Below are 25,818 nucleotides of genomic sequence, written 5' to 3'. Positions count from 1 at the left end.
ACCCAGTGTTCCCCAAACTTGGGTCTCCAGTTGTTTTCAGACTACAATTCCCATCATCCCTGACCACTGGTCCTGCTAGCTGGGGCTGATGGGAGTTGTAGTCCAAAAACAGCAGGAGACCCAAGTTTAGGAAACGTTGCCATAGCTCTTTGGTACAGAGATCCTATCACGGTGATTAGAAATAACACTCAAAAGTTATGGGGAAATTGGGTGCATACATTGGAAAGTCGCACCACCCATGCTAATAGTGAGCTCGTTCTCTGAACACCGATTCTTATGTAAAAAGGTAAAGGTAAAGGACCCCTGGACAGTTAAGTCCAGTCAAAGGTGACTATGGGGTTGCAGTGCTCATCTCACTTTTAGGCTGAGGGAGCCGGCGTTTGTCCATAGACAGCTTTCAGGGTCATGTGGCCAGCATGACTAAACTGCTTCTGCTGCAACGGGAAAGCGTGACAGAAACCAGAGCAAATGGAAACACCATTTATCTTCCCACCACAGCAGTACCTATTTATCCACTTGGGCTGGTGTGCTTTCAAACTGCTAGGTTGGCAGGAGCTGGGACAGAGCAACAGAAGCTCACCCCGTTGCAGGGATTCGAATCACCGACCTTCTGATCAGCAAGCCCAAGAGGCTCAGTGGTTTAGACCACAGCACCACCTGCATCCAAAATAGCCCAAACAGCACCATCAACAGGCATTGAGAAAACCCATGGTTTGCAGAATTAACCCACAAAAGAACTTTAGATAAAAAGAAAAACACCTAAAAAAGTTCTTGCTAAGACAATTAGGGATTCTCACAAGAATCCATCAGAGGAATCCATGGAAAATTTGATCAAGCGTAGTTGGAATTTAAGAATCTGCTTAAAAACAAGAAAGCGGAATATTCGAAACAAAGCTTTCAAACATCATTTGCATTTTTGGAAGTGGTTTTCGTATTTTGTGGAATCCTTTGGATCCTTTTTTTACTGTAAAGCAATAATGTGTGTGGGGGGGTTGTTTCCCCCCCTCTGCCAGTTTTTGAAATGTATGCCTTCATAGTTTGGCCAACCCTTTCTTAGATTTTTTAAAAATTATTATTCACTTACAAATTGCATTGCTTGTTGGATAGCTAAATAAAACCCATTGGCTTCACTCCCATTCTGGGAAAAACTTCATATTTTCAGAGCATTGTCTATGCACAAGGAAGGCTGAAGTAGATATAATTGAAGGAAAAGAGGCGGGGAGGGGAGGGGAGGGGAACTTTTTAAAGACAGAGAGCAATTCCTTGACTTAGGAGCCAGCAGATTCCAGGTCCTACGGGGGGGGGGGGGAGGACAGGAAAGTTGGTGCACACAGTCCTTTTTCTGGTGTGGGGTCTTCCAGCAGCTGTAGTTTTGACAAGAAGCTGGAGGAGAGGAGGACCTGAAATTCACACCCACCCCTTCCGGTATCCTGTGAACAGTCCGGGAAAATACGCACTGATACCAAGAGGGGAGGAAGTGCCTTGATGAAACGTTTGGAGCTGACAAACTTGTTTGTGTCAGCATCCCTATGCTTGTGCGTCTTGGAGCAGAGAGACAACAAAAGCTCCCAGTGGAACTGACCGGCAGAAAAGGAGGCAAGTGAGTGCAGGGTCCAGCCAGTCTCCCTGGCTACCCAGTTCCATCAAGAAGAAGTTTCTGCAACTAGACAAGCATGGCAGGAGCGGTGAGCCCTGCGCTACAGAAGCTCATAGTTTGGGCAGCGTTTCTGCTGATGCAAGGTAAGTGATCAGGATCCGTCCGGACTAGGGGAAGCTTTTACTTATGCAGTCAAAGGGGTTTAGAATCTGAGGGCAGATCTCCACCACCCTCTCCCAGCCCAATGGAAAGGAGAGAATCTTTGATTAACTTTCTGAGCATACTTGGAAAACTATGATGAAGGCTGTGGTCTTGCACACACTTATGTGGGAGTAAAGTCTATTGAAGCAAGAAGGCTGTAAGACTAGCCTGAAAGGGAGGGGGGCTTGCTTCCCCAACGCTCTTCACTGCTGCAACAACCCCCTGAATTTATAGGAGAAAGAACCACAAATTTCCCAGCAACACGATTCAGCCTCCCAATAAAATATTTGAGGGGGCTGCCCCCCAAGTTGAAGCGCATTGCCATTCAAATGGTGTGCATGCACCACATCATGTGATGGATTATGCAAGGCGGGGCTTACCTGGGTCCCCCTCCCGACATTTTTTTCACGTTGGCACCCCGCCATAACGTAAGATGTTTTGCAAATGTCATCTGGATCTTGGGTCGTGTTCCTCTTGTTTCCTGTCGTTTTGCAAAACAAAAACAAAAACCTATCGTCAAACTGATTGATTAAAAAGAAATCTCTGCATTTTTTAAAGCCTGGAATGGAATGTACTGCCAGATCTTAGCTATGTTCACTTACAGTGAAAACTCTGGCATATTTCCTTGAGTCAGAAGTCAGTCCCTCTGCAAGTGTTCAGTGGGGTTTGTCCTAGTTAAATGTGCACGTTTCACTGTGTTCAATGGCCTTACTGCTAGCCTGTGGTGCTAACACTAATAATAATAATAATAATAATAATAATAATAATAATAATAATAAATTTCTACCCCGCCCATCTGTATGGGTTTCCCCAGCCACTCTGGGCAGCTTTCAACAGGTTAAAAATGCATTAAAACACAATCATTAAAAACTTCCCTAAACAAGGCTTAACTTGTAAGTCAGAAATAAGCCACACTGGACATACTGGAGCTTCCTTCCAAATTTTGAATAAATTCGCTTAAAATTGTACTGTAGGTAAGGCAAATATAAAGTGAGCCCACTGAATCCTAACTTTCCCTTGAGCACTATTGGCTTCATTTAGGAAATTTGGGTTGCTAGGTTATCCCCCCGGTGCTGTGATAAAAACCACTTGTCTTCCTAACTTTGCCTTCAGAATTCTGTCCCATGATATGCTTAATATTACTGCACTACTGTTGTGCAAGTAGTTACAACACATCTGGAGCTCCAAACAAAATATTTAATTTGCCATTGGTACACAGTGGGATCTAAGAACACGTGATCTTTTGATTTGGATTTGCTTTGTTTGGCGTTCTGGGATGTTTGGAGAATTTGATTTTAGAATGAATTGATTTTAAAATGCTGTGTTACTTTTATTGTTGTTAGCCGCTCTGAGCCCGGCCTCGGCTGGGGAGGGCAGGATATAAATAAAATTTTATTGTTTATTATTAAGAATGTAAGGAGGCAGTGATTTCCATTCTGTCCTGAACCCATTGCAATTGGCACTGTTTCTCTTCTGCTACAGTTCATCTTCTGCTATTTTACTACGTGCTGTGGCCGAAACTAATATAATTACGCCAATAATTATGTAATTAACTTCCATGCATTTCAATGGAAAGAAATGTCGGAACAATGCGTAAAACAGCACACTTATTGATGTAACATTTGCAGACTAAAAAACCATGATAGCAAATACCACTTGTAGTCACCTGGGTGGTTTTCGTTTCTGACCTTAGATGGACAAGTGAACTGTAGCAATTCAAGGTGTTAGGTAAGGTAAGGTTTATAAAATTGATATATTGCTTTCCATTACAAAAATTCCCAAAGCAATTTGCCAAGTAAAAACGCAATAGTGAGAATCACATAAGCATGTTGAAAACATAGAATCAGTGACGGGAGAAAATTTATTTATTTATTATTATTAATTGTTGAATTTATTTACTGCCCTATACCCGCACGTCTCGGGCGGTTCCCAAAATAAAATCAAAATACAGTGGTACCTCTGGTTATGAACTTAATTCGTTCCAGAGGTTCGTTCTTAACCTGAAACCGTTCTTAACCTGAGGTACCACTTTAGCTAATGGGGCCTCCTGCTGCCACTGTGCAATTTCTGTTCTCATCCTGAGGTAAAGTACTTAACCCAAGGTACTACTTCCGGATTAGCAGAGTCTGTAACTAGAAGTGTTTGTAACCCGAGGTACCACTGTATACAACCACAAAATACACGATCAAAATAAAAACAACCCAACAACCCCCCCCCCCAAAAAAAACACATTTCAAAAGGGCATGGGATGTTGACACACACATCCTTTGAAATTCACACTTCTCCAGAAAAATTAATTATATTAGGGAAATCTGCTTTGCCAGATTGTGTACAGGCAGCGACTATTTTAGGTGTGTCCAAATGATGCATGATTGCTGATATTCGGGTACTTTTGGACTTGAAAGAGGGTGGAATGGGGCAGAATGGAGCGTAACAGGGCGGGGCACACAAATACGTACTTACTGATGCACATGGTGTCCAGGAATGAAACTCCCATGTGAAATGGTCATCATTTGTATACAGTATTAGGCAAAATTCTATGCAATAAATGAATGCATTAGCATTCAAATGCTGATGATTTTTCATGAGGACTTAAAAAAATAAATTGCAAAGTTATGTGGGAATGTGGAGAACCAAACTTAGGACTAGAAAAACAAGGAACTGGACAGATTTCCTCATCCCTAATAGATTTCAGTGTCATAAAATGGTCCATCTCCATGAGAACCACCCCATCCAGCTTCAAATGAACACCAAAACAAACATTCAGTTGTTGGCACTGCCCAAATGCCTGGGAAAACAAAGACGTCTCTGGCTTCAAAACAATTCCAATGTTTGTGGCAGGCCAATCTTCTTGGGCAGAGCATCCTGTAGACAGGGTGCTATTACAGAAAAGGCCCATTCTCTCGTTTGCACCCTCCAGGCCTTCCTCGAAGGAGGCTTGCACAGCAGGGCCTCAGATGATGATCTCAGGGTCTGGGCAGGTTCATATGCAGAATGGCAGCCCTTTCGATATAGGGGTCCTGAACTGCGTAGGTCAAAAACAACCATTGCTTTTCTTACTAATTCACATTAATTTGCTCAGATGATCAGCAATAATGGGAGAGCTGTTTATTTTAGATGCTGCCTGCTCCCTTCTTTGTGTTTATTTCATGGAAATGATGAAATGCTTTCTTTCTTATTTTGAAAAGCTTTGCAGTGTGATGACGGGGGCTTTGGTTCTAGAACTCTAAAAGGGAGCAACACTGCCACTTTTACAAAGTTGTTGCTAATGCACATCCCCTTTTGAAGAAAGGCCCCACCCCCAGCTGTGTTGATTCACTCCGGGGGTCAAAACCTGCAGCCACTGTACCAAGTGATGAATACTTCCCATCCCTCTCTTTTCCTCCACCTAGCCCAAATCCTGTTGCCCAGTTCTCTCATTTCCTGCTGCTTGTTAGGATGGTAATACAGAATCTGAATGGGCTAAGATGAAAAAGTGGTGGGGTGGAATGCTTAGATGTTTCTTTAGAAACAAATATTGAAAAGCAGGAAATTCCTGAAATGTTACACACCGGCCTGTCGTCATGCTCGGTGAATGTGGGAAAGATGGGGAATCAGGAAGCTTCAGTGGTAGCACCAGGGGGGAAAAAGTTTTTGCAGGGATACAAAGAAAGGAAAAATGACCTTTCTGGGTGGCTTGAACTTGGGAAAAGTCCCTTTACTTCAAACAGCCAAGTCCAGCAACAAAATACCGGGGGGAGAGGGGGAATTAAAGTATTTTTCTGGGTCTTCATCTGCACTATACATTTAAGGCAGTATCATAGCACTTTAAGCAGTGATTGGTTCCTCAAAAGGAACCTTGGATTACTGCAATGCGCTCTACGTGGGGCTACCTTTGAAGGTGACCCGGAAACTACAACTAATCCAGAACGCGGCAGCTAGACTGGTGACTGGGAGCGGCCGCAGAGACCACATAACACCGGTCTTGAAAGACCTACATTGGCTCCCAGTACGTTTCCGAGCACAATTCAAAGTGTTGGTGCTGACCTTTAAAGCCGTAAACGGCCTTGGTCCAGTATATCTGAAGGAGCGTCTCCACCCCCATCGTTTTACCCGGACACTGAGGTCCAGCACCGAGGGCCTTCTGGCGGTTCCCTCACTGCGAGAAGCCAAGTTACAGGGAACCAGGCAGAGGGCCTTCTCGGTAGTGGCGCCTTCCCTGTGGAACACCCTCCCACCAGATGTCAAAGAGAACAACAACTACCAGGCTTTCAGAAGACATCTGAAGGCAGCCCTGTTTCGGGAAGCTTTTAATGTTTGATGTATTATAGTATTTTAATATTCTTTTGGAAGCCGCCCAGAGTGGCTGGGGAAGCCCAGCCAGATGGGCGGGGTATAACTAATAAATTATTATTATTATTATAAAAGAATCTTGGGAATTGTAGTTTGCTAAGGGCACTGAGTGTTGTTAAGAGCGGGGTGAGCCATGGACCTGGGCATCGATTTTTGAGGGGGTATGAAGCCCCTCTGTGAGGTGCTCCTCTTCTGGTGTTGGAGGAACCAAGGCTCATTGAGAGGAGCAGCGGGCAGCGCTGTCCTGGGGTGCCGGCTTGGGGGCGCCTGGTCGGGCCTGCCAAGTGCCACATTGTTTGGCCAGATTCCCCCTCCCGGCATGGGCAGGCAAGTGGAGCGGTGCAGGGCAGAGTCACTCTGGTGGTGTCAGAATATGGAATATGGAAAATGGAATATGGAAAAATGGAATGTTTATGTTTTTGAATATGTACAATCAGAAATATTCGCACAGAAAATGGCAGAGGATAGATGGGAAAATAAATGCCAAATAAATGGGCATTTTACAGGAGCTGGATAGAAAGAGGGGAAGCCAACCCTAACATACAAGCTCAAATGAACAGACTGTGTTCATGGATAAAGATATGAAGAAGGAAGGCCTGACCGGGGGGGGGGGGGGGTTGGAGTGGGGAGGGAGAGGGGGAAAAAAGAAAGGTAAACCGGATGGTATTTTGAATTGATTTTGTTATGTAAGCCTTTTTTCAGAAACCATATATATTAATGTTATGTAGTTATGCATTGTAGTATGAATGAATTTTGTTTTGTATTCTTTGTTTTATAGAATATATATAATAATGTTATGTTACTAAGCAAACTTAATAAAACAGTTAATAAAAAATAAAAAAAAACTCCGGTGGTGTCGGTGGTGAGGGCTGGGGTGCTGTGCCCGGCTTCTTCACCCTCCGTGCCTCTGCCCCCCCAGCGTGCATGCACCTCCCCCGGGAGTTGAGAATTCACACAATGCCACTGGTTAGGAGACCCCCATTGCCCTCACAGAGCTACAATTCCTGGAGTGGTTTAATAGTCAACCTCTCTTCCCAGGGAAGTCTGGGAATTGTGGCTCTGTGAGGAGAATAGAGGTTGCATGATAATAGTGGCAGAGGGTGGGTCTTGTGCAACACACCTACTTCTAGAAAGTACTGGACTTGGAGGACTTCTGGGAGATGATGGCACCCGGTCAAGTCTCCCAAGTGTGCTTTATAAGCTGGTCTCCGACCGTAATAAATTATCTATCTATCTGCTGGACTTGGAGATTTGCATGAGACAGGTTGCAGAAAGCAGAGTTTTTGACTGGGAAATAGGGGGAGGAGAAGGGTTATTGTGTCTCAAAGGGAGCCTAGAGGCCCACCAGTCCATTCTTTGTGGCTGAAGGTCCTTGACTTTCTGCTGCTTGCGAGGGGACAATGTCAGGAAATTCTGCACAGGAAGCTCTGAGGGGATTACTATGTATTGCCGCAATAACAATGAGTTTGCTTCTCAGAGGCTGTGGAGCAGCAGAGTGCCATTCTACAGAAAGCTTAAATCAAGGGCTGGGGCTTTCTCCATCTCTCGTTAAATTTTAGAAGTTTGAAAGGCTGGGGAAATTGTGCCTCACATTAAACAGAGAGGCTAGAAAACGGACGGCGGTTACTAACAGGCACTGAGATAAGGAGACCAAGCGTGCTATACTGTACTTGTCTACCCAGTCTAATGGGATTAATCCCAGGAGTAGTATGTATAGGTTTGCCATCTAAGAGGACCAATTGATGTTGTTGATTCTGACAGTGATGTTATTTAGAGCATTAAAATGTCCAAGGCACATTCATGTTCTCGGCAACCTTCGCAATGCATCATTGTCATTTTGATATTTTTGGATGGAGAGCTGATTCTAAGAGAGAGGCAGAGCAATTCAAACTCCCTTATGGGGAGGGTGGGGTAGGGATTGGATTAAATGGAAGTGCTGTTCTACTGGTCTCCCTCTGACCCACCAGCAGGGCATGCCATCCTCCTTTGGGTGAGCAGGAAGCAAGGTGGCAAGTCCTTCAACAGCCGAGCCCAGGCTGAAGCCCCCGAAGTGGAACATTCTGAGGCAGTCTGGGATTTGCTGAACCCCAAACTGGTCTTGCTGTCATCGCACAATGCCATTGGGCCCATTGCCTAACCTGTGCACCAGCCTGCAGCTGCCACAGGGATCAGGCTCATTCATCCTTCTGCCATAGCTGGTGCAGTGATCTGGCTGGCCTGAAAATGCAGACTTTTTCCTTGCTTGCCGAAGCAGCAGTAGCAGCTGGTGTAGGGGTGGGGAAGGGAGAAAGGCTTTCTTTCCTTTGTTAGTCCACTTCCACACCCACCAGTGGAGGAGGAAAGTGGCCAGTAGGGGCACTGACCTCTCATCATACTGTCATTTGCAGCAGCACCTGCTGGTGGCGGTGTGAACTACAGCATGACGACAACCTTACACAAATATTATGTGTAAAGATTGACAAGGATATCCGGTTCTCCAATGAGGCTGTGTTCGCAATACCCCTGCTGTTATCATCCGAATACCCCTGTAGGCTAGGCACACAGTGACTCACCCAACATTCGTACATTTTGTGGCTTAGCAGGGACTTGAAACCAAGTATTCCAGTCTATGACCAACAATATAGATTCTGCAGAGCACTGGCATGATGCAAGGTGCAAAAATATGACATAGGTTACTTTGCTACTGGTTTGTTTGGAACGTTTGAGTCAGCCCAGTGCTGTGTTACTGTAGGTGGCAAGTAGTCCAGCAAAGGAATGGAAAGACAAAAAAGTGTTTGATGGGGGAGAATGAAGTTTATTTTTTTTCTGTCCCTCTCTCTCTGTTTCTTATTCTCCCAGGTTCAAAGTCTCGTTCAGAGGAGGTTGTACCATATATCATCGATCACCCCTCTGACCTTGTGGTACGCTGGGACCAGGCTGCAACCTTGAACTGCCGTGCGGCCGGGAACCCGACACCCACCATTGAGTGGTATCGCAATGGCGAGTATGTGAAGACAAACAAAGACGATGGTCCCTCCCAACGCACCCTCCTGCCGGGTGGCTCCCTCTTCTTCTTACGCCTCAGCCAGAGGAAGGGGAAATCGGACGAGGGGGTATACAACTGCGTGGCCAGAAACCACCTGGGGGCAGCCATTAGCAAGAATGCGTCTCTTTATGTGGAAGGTAAGGCATTGGGATCTGCTTAGAGAGTTCCGTACCGGGGAAGCCACTTCTATCTGGGTGGAACTAGGGACTCACCTACATTAGTCAAAAACTTCATTTTAAATACGTTATAAACATGCAATACTAGATGGCGCTGTAGAGCAGAAAACTTTTCTATGCAATTTTACACAGAGTTCCCTCCCCTTTGGTTAAAGCAATTTAATTTATGGCTTATTTATAGCGTTCCCGCCCCCCCCCCGTATCAATCCACCTTTGAGGGGCTGCCAAATCTGTCCATTGTCATTTCTCTTGATTTTCTCATTTGTCCAATATTAAGTACAATTCTCCACATTGTTTGATGGGTGGTGGTAGAATAAAGTCCTCCTGAAAATTTCTTCAGATTTGAGTGCAAATTTCTCCTTGTATGCACATTTTTGTATCTAACTTTGCCAAATAGGCACTCCCCCCCCCCCAAGGCAGCTTCCCACAACGTAATTCATTCTTGCATGTTATTTACACTAATAGTATGCATTTCTACGCGTGCTTTATCTCAGTAGATGCATTTTTGTTTGTGTTACTTGGCTGGAAAACGGCACTGCAAAATTTGGAGAAGTGCACATTTTGAAGCCTGTCTTCGTTTTGTATATTGTTTTGGAAAGCACAAGGCAGGTAGATTTACCTTTAAATGTGAACTAAATCCAATCCCACCTACCGACGGTGAGATCTTGTTTCTTTGGGCCTATGAACTTTTCCCCTAGACTATGCCACTGACTGCAGGTGTGCATTATTTGTAAAGACTGTTTAAATGCTTTTACCTTAAGAAACGGGGACGCGGGTGGCGCTGTGGGTTAAACCACAGAGCCTAGGACTTGCTGATCAGAAGGTCGGCAGTTCGAATCCCCGCAATGGGCTGAGCTCCCATTGCTCAGTCCCTGCTCCTGCCAACCTAGCAATTCGAAAGCACGTCAAAGTGCAAGTAGATAAATAGGTACCACTCCAGCGGGAAGGTAAACAGCGTTTCTGTGCACTGCTCTGGTTCACCAGAAGCGGCTTAGTCATGCTGGCCACATGACCCGGAAGCAGTACGCCGGCTCCCTTGGCCAATAAAGTGAGATGAGCACCGCATTAGGCCACGAGTGGACCTAATGGTCAGGGGTCCCTTTACCTTTACCTTTACCTTTACCTTAAGAAACAGGGCAGACAAAAGAAAGAACTTCACACAGTACCTAGTTAAACTTGAGATTGGCTCCCACAGGAGGCAATGATGGTGAGCAACTTAAAAGAGACATCTTGTTGGCCACTGTGAGTATAGGTTGCTCAGCTAGGTGTGCCACTGGCCAGATCTAACAAGTTATTGTTGTGTTCTTACATTCTTACAAGCAAACCTTTACCTGTGCATGGAAAGCTACCATGTAAGAGAAAAGTCCTCAGGACAAACTGTCCCTCCTGTACTCGATTTTCACATGCAGGGAGCTTTTAACATGGGAGAACTTTCAAATATACACCTCCCACCTACAAAATGAAATGATCCACAGTCCCTGGAGGACTGTTTGTTTGAATTAGTTCTTTGATACCTACCTACCAACCAACCAATCTTTATTGTTGTGATCGGAGATCAGCCACTAAATTATTGCCAAACAGCTAGCAGTGAATGTCCACGTTGTTAAACTCATGCTAATATCACTTTCAGTGCTCCTTGCCTCACATTTTCCTCTCACAGCAGTCGTGAGCCAAAGCCTCAACTGCTCCCATTTTACAGATGAGAAAACTGAGAGAAAAGGGCTGGTTCAATGTTGCCCAGTGAATTCAATGCTGTTGATCCCATCCAATTAGTTTAGTGTGCTGAACTAGGATTGGGGATCAGGGGACGACATTTTGCCTCTCGTATTCAGGAAGCAGAGAGTATTAATGCCATTCATCCATAAATAAATACAATTAAATATATGTATACTGAGAGCAACAATTAAGAAAAGTTCTGCCGTGTGTGTGTTTTGTTTTTATAAATACTTTTGACTTTCTAGCTACTCTCATTCCTCCTATATTCAATGTTCTGCATCCCCAGGGGTAGTACAGAGATATCAAATGCCCCATCTCAGGCGTGCCCCGGACCACACCATCTTCCGCACCTTTAAGCCCACAACGTCTCTCTTGCAGGATTTCACAGTGCTAATTATTGGCACAATTAAAAACCCTTTTTAATATTCAGGCTGAGAGACCCTCCAATTAACACTTCATTAACAATCAGGCTCCATCCGGCTCTCGTGGCCCAGTGTGAAGGTTCACAGTGGTGTTTGGCAGCTATAAATATTCATGCAGGCGAAGATGGTTTGGGAGATGCTTCTGTTAGCAACACTAAATTAAGTGCGCCACATGGACTCGCTGTTCGAGCACGTGCAAGCAAATAGTTCCCCTCCTCGGATGTGCATTGGGTCTTGCATTGCCATGGAGCGATGCGAAACATGCGCTCGGGCAAGCCAATTCCAGACATGGTCGCAGTTTTTCCTCTGCTCTCTGCCCCCCAACGGCCTCTGTGTGGGTCTCTGAAACAAAGTCAGTAGGAGGCTGGTGTTGTTTTGGTGTTTTTGCTTTGTGTCAGATCAGCCCATCGTGCAGAGTGAGGAGGTAAAATGCTCCTCACTGGACCATTTCAAATAGCAAATCTGTGTGTTTCATACCATTTAATGAGCCAACACATTTATTTTAAAAGGGGACAACATTTTAGCTGACTGAAACATTTTGAATTGATTAATATCATGATTGTAGCTTAGAAAAAAAACCTGGCTCAGTGACAGAGCATCTCTTAATGTCCCAGGTTCAGTTCCTGACATCTCCAGTTACAAGGGTCAGGTAACAGGTAATGGGAGGACCTTTCCCTGTCTGAGTCACTGGAAAGATGCTGGCAGTCACAGTAGACAATAGTGGGCTGGCTGGATATATAGTCTTATTTTTGTAGAGGGAGGTCCCATAGCCCAGTGGTTTGTACAAGGCAGTTTCCTCTGTTTGTTTGTTAAATATACAGAATAAAAAAAGAAATTCTTGTGATTGAAAAGACCAGCATTGCAGACACAAGCTTTTGTTCCAGACTGATTGACTTTAAGAAAGTACTATCTTCTTTTCCCATACCCTATGATCACAAAAGCCAATTAAAATCCTCAGCTTGCTCATACATATGCAGCAAAGTGGGAAGCCATCATTCACTAACCGTGATCTCAGTTCTCCCAACACCTCCAGCACAAGAGGTATTGTTACACAAAATCTTTAGGGGGCAAAACCTAAAAGGTGGTGCTCGGGAACCACCATAAACGTCCCACTGGGGACTGAAGACAGTCGATGGCCATGGAATGTTGACTAACTGTTGAAAGGGAATAATGGAAAACTTGGATGGAGGAGGAATGGGGTGGAATATCTTGGAAGCTAGCATGGCTAGTTGACTGAATCCCTAAACAAGAAACACTCCACACTGGGATGTTTTGTAATAGGTTCCACTTATAATGTTAACAGAGTCTAGATCATACTTCTTCTGAGTTTACTAGCTAAAATAGCAGTTGTGGATCAAAACTCCCTGTAAAATATTTGTGTATTGACTTATGCACTAGGAAGTTATATTTACATTCCCATATGGTCAGGGGCAGCTAAATTTGTCTCCCTCCCACTTCCGGGGTGGCACCATCGGCAATGGCGGGCTCCCTCTGATCTGGAGGGACTAGCTCCACGCGAAACGGGTCTTTTCCGCTACGGCGAAGCGGGGACCCTTTCAAAAATCACAGGCGGATAAAGCCTGTGACCATGGGACTCGGCGGGCACCTTTAGCGCCCCCCCAACCTGCAAAAGAACCCACTAATGGGCTCCGGAGCGAAGAGGGGGAAGTGGCGCGGTGCTGAGAGTCAACTGCTTCTTCTGTGGAGCGAAGCCGCACAGCCGTTGCCGGAGAGTGCTGCCTTTTTCCTGGGACAATTTGGCTTCTAAAATAATCACCCGTGAGTACTTAAATTTCGGACAATTGGACTTTAAATAAGGACTTGCGAACAGAAAGGAAAATTGGACTTAAAAGTTTACCTCAATTCGGCACTGAAACGGGAAGGTCTAAACAGGAAGTCAGCCTTCCGTTTCTTTGTAGATAGATTAAAGCAAAGACATGGCAAACTAGAGCTCAGAAAATCGCTTGTAAAAGATTAACTTTCACCATTTAAAATTGTTGAACCCCCCCTTTGGAAGCAGGAGAAGAGGGTGGATTTTTTCGGACTGTTTAAACCTGCAGAAGTGAGTGTAAAGTAAAGTAACTTTCCACCGTCCTGATCCTGGAGCGGGGTGTCAGGACTGACGTTTTTTGAAGCTCATTGACCAGAGACAAACGTTTTTGACAGATAGCTATAAGAAGAGAAACATTGATTCCATTGTTCCCCTTCACATTTTAAAGGAACAAATATTGACAAAATATCTGAAAAAGGAAACTTTGTTGTTAGACTTGTCTTTAAAAGAAAGAACAAATAGAAGTTTTCCCCCTAGAGGGAGTCTGTGAAACTGTAACCAACTCCGGGGAGCTTGCAGCTGTTACAGATTACAATCGTGGGAATAGACTTCTGACCTTGCAGGACAATGTATTCAGAAGCTCTGTTGCGTGCTTTCTGTAAAACAAATGCCCTACTGGAACAGCTACATGAGAAGATGGATTTGATGACTGACGTGATCAGAAATTTTGAACAGGCAGTGGGAAATTATATGGAGCCCACCCAGGAATTAAATCAGGAGTGTGCCCTGACAGAACAGATGAGGGAAGAGGATGTTACTGAATCTTGGGCGCCAGAGATGAAGGGAGCTGTGGCCCAGCAGGAACATGAGCTTTTGGACTTGACAAATGAACTTGGAAAAAGCCAGATTTGGAAAGATAAAATTTGGTTTGGTTTGGAAATGGGGGGTTGGATAGACCCCCTATGCAGGGATGTTTGGACCTTTCAAGTCTGGCAATGGGCCGTGAGATGTTTGGGGTTGTTGGGGCTCTTAATTTTGGAGGGATTTTGAAACATGTTCTTAAATACCACATGGAGTTTAGTGTGGACTATGGAAAAGGGGCTGATTTGTCGAGAAGGGTCAAAAACATTGTTAAGCTGGAGTTCCCACGAGTGAAAGGAGCAGGAGACAAAGGAAAATACAGTTATAAATTTGAAGAAGAGCTGCGGAAGGGACATGGAAGAGACTTAAGGGCCTCGCATACAAGGTTACCAGGTTAATGCGCTAGAGTGATGGGATAATAAGGACTGACAAAACCCGGGACCAGGAGGAAGGGACGCTGGATGAAGATTGGATTGTTTTTATTTCTTTTTTTTTACTACTAGGATTGTTTTATAAAATTGATGAATGTTAGAAAAATGTTGGAATGAAATTACTTGGCTTTAGCAAAAATGGTAAAGAATTATGTAAGAATATTATGGTTATGAGAAGTTGGTAAAAATAAGATTTAAGTTTTAAGCTTTAAGGTTTTTTATAGTAAAATAAGATTAAAATAGATTAAGGTAATGTAATGACAGAATATTATGAAATATGGAAAGGATTTGCTGTGACAATTAACAACTAGGATACAAAAAAAGGGAGGAGGAGGAGGTCAAAGAAAGAAGGTAATGACAGTTGAGGATTTGAGAATGATGGATTTGTTTTTGAGTGTTTGTGGTGTATTTTTGTTTTTTGAATTTGTATTGTTTGATGTGGTTTGTTTTTTCTTTGTTTTTTCTTTCTCTTTTTCTGCTTTGTTCTCTTTTGTAATTCTAAAAATTTTCAATAAATATCATTTAAAAAAAATAAATAAATTTGTCTCCCTCCCAGATGTTGAGACACTTTTCTCATTTCTACAGCAAATATAACCCCCTCCTGTATGGGCACATCTGTTAATTTTGGCTTCTCTCAATTTCTCATTTTTCCCAGTTGCAAGTTCAGGTCTCTACATTTCTGCATCAGTTTGTGATTTTATTTTTAAGTAGCATTTTAGAGCAATTTTCGCATAATATGCACATTCTCGTGCACAATTTCCCCATAGTTTCTGATTATTTCCTGATATGAATTCATTTTATGTCTTATCTTCATTAATATGCTCATTTTTGAACACACTTTCCCCAATAGACATCCTTTTTGGGGGGCATTATTTGTTTGGAGAATTTCAATGCAAAATTCAGGAAAGTGCGAATTTTCAAGAATGGCTGCTTTTTGGTTAGCAGATTGCATTGGGAAGTGTCAGCTAGGTTGGTTCCCATTTAAATGGAGATCAACCAAATTCTCCACCATCCATAGTCCTCTACCATCCTTCTTCGGCAGTAGAATTGACCTATTTCTTTGTTACAGCGCAGTCGCTGCAATACAGCTTAATCTTTTCTCTTGGTCTGCACTGGGAAACGTGGGGCGGGAGACTTTTGGAAACAATTAAGGATTATTTTGTTTAACCGTCTAAAAATATCTAGCAATAACATCCTAAGGTACGGTCTCTGCAGGTTGCTGCTTGTAAGAAGTTGACTCATCTCCTGGACTTTTGATTATATTACAAAGGAGTCACATCCTTCAGGAGGGATGAATGCAGGAAGCAGGCAGAAGACTGGAAGGCAAGGGGAAAAGGCTGCCTCTCTCTCTCTCTGTGGGTTTCTCCCTTCTGATTGTGTTCCCAGTTCGGGTTGTCAAGGCAATTGTTATATTTGAAGCAGAAGGAACTGCAGGAAGACGGCTTCCCATAAATAGCCATGCTAGTTCTCATTTTGTTGCCACAGGATGGGGTGATGGTTGCTAGCTTAGATGGTTTCAAAAGGAGATTGGACAAATATATGGAGGATAAGCCCATCAATGGCTATTAGCGTTGATGGCTAAATGGAAACTCCAGGTTCAGTGGCATTGTATCTGTGAATAGTACCGGTTGATGGGCAGTAACAGCAGGCAAGGACTTCTCCCTGTTGGCCAACTGAGCTTTGCTGGTCCGAAGGAGGAAAAAACTTAAACACGATGCAGAGTTTCCAAAAAATAGACCGGAGGCAATTGTACTTCATCCAGCAGAGCTTTACTGAAGGCAAATGAGCACAATGGTCACAAATCCAATACAGTCATACCTTGGTTGTCGAACGTAATCTGTTCCGGGTGGCCATTCGACTCCTGAAACAGTTTGAAAACCAAGGCACGGCTTCTGATTGCCTGCAGGAGCTTCCTGCACTCAATCGGAAGCCACGGAAGTCGCATCAGATGAAAAACGTTCGCAAACAGGAACACTCACTTCTGGTTTGCAGCATTCAGGAGCCAAAACGTCCGAGTACCAAGGCATGCGAGAACCAAGGTATGACAGTACATTCAGGATTGGCACAGTTGCAGCACTTACAATAAAACTTGCAATGACTTATAATAAGACTAAACCTTAACACTATAGCGTACAGAACAGCACACCAGAACAAAGAGACAGAAAGAGTAAGCTGAGAGCCCAGGCTCCTTCTGGCCTTATTATTATAGTCAGCATGGCCTTGACAGTAAGATAAGAGAACCAGTTTAAACCAGCTTTACTCAGCTTCTCAGAAGAAATAACCCAAACAAGAACCTTCTGCCTGTTTCTTTCATATGGAAAGAAAACTTTCCAGAACCCTCTTGAACCAAGTAGAATAGGAAAGATCTCTACACATCAGATCAATACTTTCTGTACTAAGAAATGAGAACTGCTACTCCCTTCATGTTCTGCTTGTGGGTTTCTTGAAGGTATCTACCTTGCAAGGGTGGACTTTGGTCTTTCAAAGTTCAGCGGCGCCCTGTGCGAGCCTAAAATTCAGCAACCCTTTCTCTCCCCTTCTGTTCTGTTCAATTCATGACGTCATAGTTGCAGCACCCTGCGGCGCCCCCAAGGCTCAGTACCCAGTGTGGCAGAACTGGTGGCGCTGCCCTACGTCCACCTTTGTGGCTGGTCTCTTTGGGAAATGGAGGCATATGCAATGCAAGTTTCCTACTCAGAGAAGGCACCCTGAAGTTAATGGACCTGATTCACTTAGGTTCATTCATTTCTATGAGTCTGCTCTGAGTAGCATCAGCATCAGATGCAACCTGAAGTGTTGAAGTTGGGGGGCTTTTGGACAACAGGCCTCTTTTTGGTGGCCTTGGTGGTCTTTTGTATTGTTCAAAAGAGCAGCAGCTGATGGTGCTTTGAGTGAAGTGGGACAACAGATGACATTGAATAGCTACTTGTACAGTCCAGCAGACTGACACTTGGAAAAATGATAATTTTGAGAAGCCTCTAAAGGCTCATCTAGCACAGCATCTTCTTTCTTTCTTTCTTTCTTTCTTTCTTTCTTTCTTTCTTTCTCTCTCTCTCTCTCTCTCTCTTTCTTTCTTTCTTTCTTTCTTTCTTTCTTTGCAAAAAGTGAGGGCGAGGAAGCATGCTTGCTAGGGTGCATTGATGTAGTTCAGCAACATCCAAAGGATAAAAAATTCCCCACTCCTGCCTTTCGTGCACCTGAGCATGTGAGCTACAGTGGTACCTCGCAAGACGAATGCCTTGCAAGACAAAAAAACTCGCTAGACGAAGGGGTTTTTTGTTTTTTGAGCTGCTTCGCAAGACGATTTTCCCTATGGGCTTGCTTCGCAAGACGGAAACGTCTTGCAAGTTTGTTTCCTTTTTCTTAACACCGTTAATACAGTTGCGACTTGACTTCGAGACGCAACTCATAGAACGCGGTGTGGTAGCCTTTTTTGAGGTTTTTAAAGACTTTGGTGATTTTTGAAGCTTTTCCAAAACTTTCCCGACACCGTGCTTCGCAAGACGAAAAAAATCGCAAGACGACAAAATTCGCGGAACGAATTAATTTCGTCTTGCGAGCCACTACTGTAGTATGTCTTTTCTGGGCTAGCAACTGTTGTGGAATAGTGTGTGTGTGTGTGTGTGTGTGTGTGTGTGTGCGTGCGCGTGTTGCAGAGTTTTCTCAGCTGCTTGGCCTCGTACCAAGGTTGAACACACACTAGCTCCACACTACACACTTGCAGGCAATTGATGCTGCAATTCAATGCACATGTTCCTGGGAAGAAGCCCCACTGAGCTGAGCATTTGGGTTGCCATACGTCTGGGAAATCCAGGACATGTTCTCTTTTGGGAGGCCAACATGCCCATCCGGGGGGATTTTTACATTTTAAAGGAAATGTCAGGTTTTGGAGGGGTGGGGCGGTGTTATTTATTCATTTATTGGGTTTTTTTTTTGCTCGGGTTTGGCCCAAGCTGGAGAAAGATGCACGTGTGCTGACAGCGGCTCAGGCTGTCCTCTTTTTTGCTCTTCAAGTTATGGCAACCCTACTCGGTATGGCTTCTCTGACAATGGCACGCCCAGGATGGCAATGTTAATTGAATTCCTTACATCTATATCATCATTATCATCATCATCATCATCATTGACTTGGGCGCCTATTTAAGCTCCATCTCCTCTGTTTATGTAGCTACACTCCATCACTGAAAACGATTAAAAACACATTAACTGGATGTGTGTGTGTGTGTGTTTTAGAATCCACAAAGTAATGGTAAAATACAAACCAGAATTAAGGAATTTATACTGCAGCGCTCTCTTGATGCAGTAAACATGTGAAAGGCAATTCAAAGCCTTTGAAGAGTGGTAAAAATCTTAGGGTACAATCATCGAGCGCAAGTGAAGTAAGCACCATTGACGTTGATGGGAGAGAGTTAAACATGTGCTCAACACACTAATTGAAATTAATGGGATGTGCTTTATTGCCGTTACAACAGAGTGGCTGCACCAAATAAACTCACTTTTAAGTTTAGTATGGTTTATGATTGATTCTGCTGGTTCAGCTTTTCCTGTTTTAAGTATCCCTACCCCTCACAACATCCAATGACTTTGTGGTTGGAAATTTGTTCAATTGATAGTTTCCTTATTGAAGTTGTTGTTTTTAGCATGTTTATCTATTATTGGCTCTTGCCCTTAATTTGTAAGGAATTAAACTGCTTAAGGAGCGATCCTTTTAACTGCGTCATCCTTCCTTGGTGTTAGAACATGGAAGTTTAGCCTCCAAATTGAACAGATTATTTTTGTCAGGTGGAACAGAAAGGCAGCTGAATCCGTGCTTGATTCTGTTTACGAAATGCAACCTCTGGAAATGACTGAGTAATTAAAAACCACACTGCATGTCCTGCTCCTTTGCATAAACACAGTCAGCACCAGAGGGCAAAAGAAGGATTCTTACACTTATCCCCCTTTACTACCTAATGTACAATGAACAACTTTTTGCACCTTAGACTTCTATTTTTTCTTATTACGTGATCGGTAGTCCAGTGCGGGGCTACCCTCTACTGATGTGGCTAATTTAGGGTGTTTCTAGACCAGACATGTCCAAAGTCCATTTCAGGGACTTAATCCTAATCCTAATCCGGACCACTGGTCAGTTTAATCCAGCCCCTGTGGCATAGCTGTCAACCTTTCCATTTTCTTGCGAGGAATCCTATTCGGAATAAGGGAATTTCCCTTTAAAAAAGGGAAAAGTTGACAGCTATGCCCTGTGGCAGTTTATTTCCTGGGGTAAAATCCAAAAACATACCTCAACGACTTCAATCCTAAAAAAAGGCTCAACAACTTTGGGGTAAAATCATTAGAAAAGCTCAAAAACTTCAATCCTAAAAAAAAGGTTAGCAACTTTGGTTGGCCCTTTGGTCAGCCCTCATGGCCCTTCACTTCATCAGATCTGGCCCTCTTTGAAAAAAGTTTGGACTCCACTGTTCTAGACGGTTGTTCTTTTCAGGTGGGATTCAAACACATACTGACAAATTCAGTTGCAAAATTGTAGGCCACCTTGACATATGTGCAGTTAAAGCAAATTGTTTCCCCCAAAGAATACTGGGAACTGTTGCTTACCCCATACGGGAATTTTATTTAGGATATATTTGTGTTTTCTTGTAGCTCTGCAAGAAGAGTTTCGGCTTCATCCCAGCAACTTGGTGGTGACAACTGGAGAACAATTGGTGCTGGAATGCTTGCCCCCTAGAGGACACCCTGAGCCAACCGTTTCGTGGAAAAAGAACGGCGTCCCCATAAATGAGGAAAATGGTCATTATGAGGTCATCAAAAACAATACATCTAGTAGCAATGCTTTTTGTGGTTTTTTAAAGAGCCTCTGTGGTGTAGTGGCTAGAGTGGGACCTGGGAGATCAAGGTTCAAATATTCACTCAGCCATGAAGCTCACTGGGTGACCTTGGTCCAGACACTATCTCTCAGCCTAGCTGACCTCACAGCGTTGTTGTGGGGGTTAAATGAGAAGGGGAAGAACCATTTGTGCCACCTTGAACTCTTTGGAGAAGGGGGTGGGATATAAATGATATCAATCATCAATCAATAAATGCAGCCCATATCAGATACAGCGTATAGTTATCAAAGTCACAATTGCACCACATCTTTTAAAGCATGTGGCCATCCCCCCAAAGAATCCTGGGAACTATAGTTTGTTAAGGGTGCCAGGAATTGTAGCTCTGAGAACTATTGTTCCCATGATTTGGGGGTGGAAGACATGTGCTTTAAGATGGGAATGTAGCTGCAACAACCACAGTAGAGAGGATAAAAGGGCAATATACATACACACAGATTCTGCCTTTTATTTTTAACAAAACAACAACAACAACCCCATTATCAAAACTAAGTTTAAACTACAGACAACTTTGGCTTGGAATTCATCTTCTCTTTAACAGTTGTATCCCAGTTTCCCATTTTTGATGGCTACAGTGAGGAACTTAGCTATATTTTCTCTGAAAATAAAGCCTCTAAGTGGATGTACTTAGTGGGCTTGGGAATTGTACTGTGCATTGTGTTGTCATTGCTATGTTGAAGTTATTTTGCACAATTATGTATTGTGTGATGTTGTGATGTCATATTGTGTGTGTGTGTGTGTATTTATGCTTTGCAGAATGTGTAGAGAAGTTGCTGAGCCATCTTGCTAAGCCAGCTGTCCTTGTTTTACCTGGAGAAAAGGCACTTCACAGACTCCCAGACAATATGACAATATTTTTTATATATTTTTATTAATACATTTATATATCACCTTCTTCCAAGGAACTCAAGGTGGGGTACACAATTCTCCTCCTCCCCATTTCATCCTCACAACAACTCTGTGAGGAAGATTAGACCTTTAAAGCCCTAAATGGCCTTGGTCCAGTATATCTGAAGGAGCGTCTCCACCCCCATCGTTCTACCCGGACACTGAGGTCCAGCACCGAGGGCCTTCTGGCGGTTCCCTCACTGCGAGAAGCCAAGTTACAGGGAACCAGGCAGAGGGCCTTCTCGGTAGTGGCGCCTTCCCTGTGGAACACCCTCCCACCAGATGTCAAAGAGAACAACAACTACCAGGCTTTTAGAAGACATCTGAAGGCAGCCCTGTTTCGGGAAGCTTTTAATGTTTGATGTATTATAGTATTTTAATATTTTTTTGGAGGCCGCCCAGAGTGGCCGGGGAAGCCCAGCCAGATGGGCAGGGTATAAATAATAAATTATTATTATTATTATTATTATTATTATTATTAGGCTAAGAGTTGGTGACTGCTTCAAGGCGACTGAGCTTCAAGGCTGATTTGAACTCTGGTCTCCCAGGTCCAACACCCTAACCATTATGCCACACATCAAAAGGGACAAGGAAATACTAATGGAGCTCCAACATATTCTTTCTCCCCTACCTCACCCCATTTCGACAGGTGACCAACACAAAGCTTTTGGTAGCGCATGCTTTGAAGAGCGACGCGGGAGCATATGTCTGCATGGCCACCAATCAAGTAGGAGAGCGAGCAAGCAGAGCTGCCTTGGTCTCCATTTTGGGTAAGGAAGGGAACAGGGATTGCTCCTCCCAACTTTCCCCACCAAGTTGAGCTATGCCCTTGGCGGGTGTTCCATCAGCTTGTGAGAATCTCTACACCACAGATAAGTGCCACATTGGGGCTGATTGGCAAAATATATAGACATGAGCTTCACCTAACTGCACAGAAGTGCTTTTGGAGAGAACGAGAGCATTGCTCAACCATAACTGTTGAATTATCATGGTATCTGTTTCCCATCATTTCCACCACCATCAGGTATTGAATTTGTGCATCGTACTGAAGCTGGCAGGACCAAGGTATTTACTTAGCCAATGGGAAACATATTAGAAAGTCAATTTTTTGAAAGGGGAAGTGATTCTGAAGACATCTGAAGGCAGTCCTGTTTAGGGAAGCTTTTAATGTTTGACAGACTATTGTATTTTAATATTTTGTTGGAAGCCACCCAGAGTGGCTGGGGAAACCCAGCCAGATGGGCGGGGTATAAATAATAAATTATTATTATTATTATTATTATTATTATTGAGATGATGAACAACACTTTCTTTGGGGATGTGGCATCATTATAAGCAGCTGGATCATTTAGCGTATTCAGATCCAGAATATGAACTGAATATGAAAAACCATAATTCGGTGGCAGAACACCTGTCTTGCAAGCAGAAGGTCCCAGGTTCAGTCCCCAGGTGTCAGGGACGGCACTGAGGAGGGCTGCACTGAGGAGGAATGGTGGGAGCTTCCCCCTCCCCCTCCCCCTGCTCCTGATCAGGATCCTGAATCTTCCCAGGAGCAGGAGGACAGTATAGATTTGGAACAGTGGTTTGCAGAGGGACATAGTTCAGAAGGCAAAAGCTGGGAAATACTGGATGGGGAACAGCTAGGAGAAGATGCACTGGGAGAGAGAGTTTTAACAGATTCACTGTCTCTGGAAAGAGTTCATCCGCTCAGCCCAAGTCAAGAAAAGCTAATAAGGTGGCAGCACAGAAATTACAGAGGTTACGAGCTTAGGGTACAAGACACAGTAGTGACGTGGGTGACTAGGGAGGAAGTGGGTGATACCCTTAATTGGGAGCACCGCCATTCCTAGGACAGGGATTCTTTGTTCTCTCGCTGTGTTTATTATAGTTTCTAATGGGTAAGAATACTCCCTTCCTTTCTTCTGGTTATCTGCTGCCAAAAGGGAGAGGAAGGCGATTCCCTGAAGCCTGACACCAGGTAGGACTGGGTATGTCCCATGTCTGAAACTCTGGAAAGTCAGTGTCCACCGGCAGACAATACTGACCTAGATGGACCAATGGTTTGAATTGGTATAAAGGAGCTTCCTATGCTCCTTTGAGTTCCTTTTTACTGGTTCCATCACTAGGAAGTGTGGGAAAGAGCATTAATATGAAAGCATGGATGGACAGAGAAGTGGGTCATCTTGCTGAAAAGCAGCTATGTCTTTGGGTGGCTGGACTCCGTGTGCTGTATCCAGTGCTCGTCCTACTCAGAGTAAAAGGTAAAGGGACCCCTGACCATTAGGTCCAGTCGTGAATGACTCTGGGGTTGCTGCTCTCATCTCGCTTTATTGGCCAAGGGAGCAGGCATACAGCTTCTGGGTCATGTGGCCAGCATGACTAAGCCGCTTCTGGCAACCAGAGCAGCGCACGGAAATGCCCTTTACCTTCACGCCAGAGTGGTACCTATGTATCTACTTGCACTTTGACGTGCTTTCGAACTGCTAGGTTGGCAGGAGCAGGGACCGAGCAACAAGAGCTCACCCTGTCGCGGGAATTCGAACCGCTGACCTTCTGATTGGCAAGTCCTAGGCTCTGTGGTTTAACCCACAGCGCCACCTACTCAGAGTAGACCCCTTGAAATTAAGAGACATGGCCAATTTAGACCCATTACTTTCAAGGAGTCTACTCTGAGTAGATGTTGGTGGGCTCCGACCCCATAAAACCCACTCTGCTAGTGAGAGCTTCCATAACCCTAAGGGACTATTCGGTTTGATTAGATTGTCTGCTTCTCCTATCCAAGAAAAGCCAGTATTCACTCGGAGGCCTAATGATGTCGTGGCCAAGCTTGGTAGCACCGTCCTGTTCATGTGTGGAGTCCATGGAGACCCAACGCCCGCCATTCAGTGGCACAAGGAAACGGGAGAGCTTCCCTCCGGAAGGTGAGGATACCTGTTAGATTCAGAGGATTTCTCTGGCTGTCACTCTCTGCTTGGCCATGGCATTGCAGCTTGTGAAAGGAAGCTCAAATTGTGTGCGTTTTTAATTGATTTTTTAATTGTGAATTTATTAAAGACAGAAGAAGAGAAAAGAGACAGGGGGGAAAACAACAACAGAAAAGTTTGGCCCCTGCATTAGCAATACAATAAACATCCATCTTAAATTACACTTGCAGATTAATATATGCCATTCAAATGTCAGAATAGGTCTCAAAGTTGGTGTTTATAAATGGTTGATGCTGCTCACACTGCAGATTTATTCCTCAGGTTTTGCTTTTAAGTTACCTAGCTATTGCCAGACAGCTCAGAGGAACAAAGGCAGAACTTAAGAAGAGCCTGGCTGCAGGATCAGACCAAAGGCCCATCTAGCACCCTGTTCTCCATAGTGGCCAACAAGATGCCCATGGGAAGCTTGCAAGCAGAAGATGAACACCATAGTTCTCTCCCCAGTAACTGGCATTCAAAGGCATTCTGCCTCTGTGATTCCCTCAGCAGCCAACCACCTGTCCCTAGAAAGGATATAAGCAGGATATGAAGACCATAGTCTTCTCCCACTAGCGATTCGTATTGGGAGGCATGATGATCCTAGAACTGTTATGGCTCATATCCATTGAAGATTGCCTCTCCTTGATTTCCTCACCTACTGCTATCAGTCCGGGTGGCAATGGTAAACTGTGGAAATAGGAGAAGCCAAACTCATTGCTGGGTCCAGCTTCTGGGTCAGTTAGCGTTGGACAGATCAGTCTTTCTTTCTTCTGTGTACGGCTATGCTGACTACTCGCCTCTTCGCAGGCTATTAGTTTTTTTATTGCAAGTTGGTCTTTTAAAAAAGAATCATCATTATCATCATAGAATAGTAGCTTCTCACAGAATTGGAAGGGTTCATCTCGTCCAACCCCCTGCAATGCAGGAATATGCATCTGTCCCATACAGGGATCGAACCTGCAACCTTGGTGTTATCAGCACCACTCTCTAGCCAACTGAGCTATCCAGGGCCAATTTGCAAGGCTCCTCCAATGTTTTATCTCATCACTTAACATTACCATCAGAGCGATACAGAGCTTGCCTTGAGCTGGATGTGTGAATGGCCTCCCCTGGAACTTACGGTGCTAAGAGTAGCATGACATCAGAACAGAGTCCTTGGCATTTGCTACTGTGGGTTCCAGGCATTGTGCTCCTCTGCCCCCAACCCTCAGACAAATAAGGGACAACATGGACTGGTTCGGATCGCAACAGGCCATAACTTTATTGAATAGAGATGAAAGAGGTTTGGCTTGGGCATGGGGCAATCAAAATGCTTCTGTCCTGCCCACTGGAAGTGATACATAGGTTAATCTGGGTGGGTAGGGGTGTCCTAAGACTTACATAAAATAGGGTGACCCCTGCAGAGACTGCCGTCTGGGGGAGTGCCTTCGGCCCTGGCCCCCCCGGGCACACAGACATGGCCACTCCCCCTGGATCCCTTTAGTGGGATACCCCAGCATTTGGAGGGGCAGGCGGAGACTACAGCCTCCCCTCCATCCAAGATTGCCCCAATG

General features: G+C 44.3%; 1 protein-coding gene across 2 annotated transcripts in view; it reads left to right on the top strand.

Annotated features, from left to right (window-relative positions):
* ROBO4 (roundabout guidance receptor 4) overlaps positions 1–25,818 on the top strand; it is a 106,530-nt gene that overhangs the window by 9,435 nt on the left and 71,277 nt on the right. Inside the window, exons 1-5 of one of the 2 annotated variants that reach the window (XM_080982334.1) lie at positions 1,290–1,740; positions 8,969–9,292; positions 20,173–20,330; positions 21,952–22,072; positions 24,085–24,223. In XM_080982334.1, coding sequence (XP_080838460.1) covers positions 1,674–1,740; positions 8,969–9,292; positions 20,173–20,330; positions 21,952–22,072; positions 24,085–24,223 — 809 coding nt within the window. In that variant the 5' untranslated portion in view covers positions 1,290–1,673. Of the gene's footprint in view, positions 1–1,289; positions 1,741–8,968; positions 9,293–20,172; positions 20,331–21,951; positions 22,073–24,084; positions 24,224–25,818 lie in introns of those variants that run through there. The other variant, XM_080982335.1, reaches the window with a different exon arrangement.

This window comes from Podarcis pityusensis (assembly GCF_964106645.2).
Source record: "Podarcis pityusensis genome assembly, chromosome: 15".
NCBI lineage: Eukaryota > Metazoa > Chordata > Lepidosauria > Squamata > Lacertidae > Podarcis > Podarcis pityusensis.
Note: the sequence above shows the minus strand (reverse complement) of the source record. Positions and strands in the feature narration are given on the sequence as shown.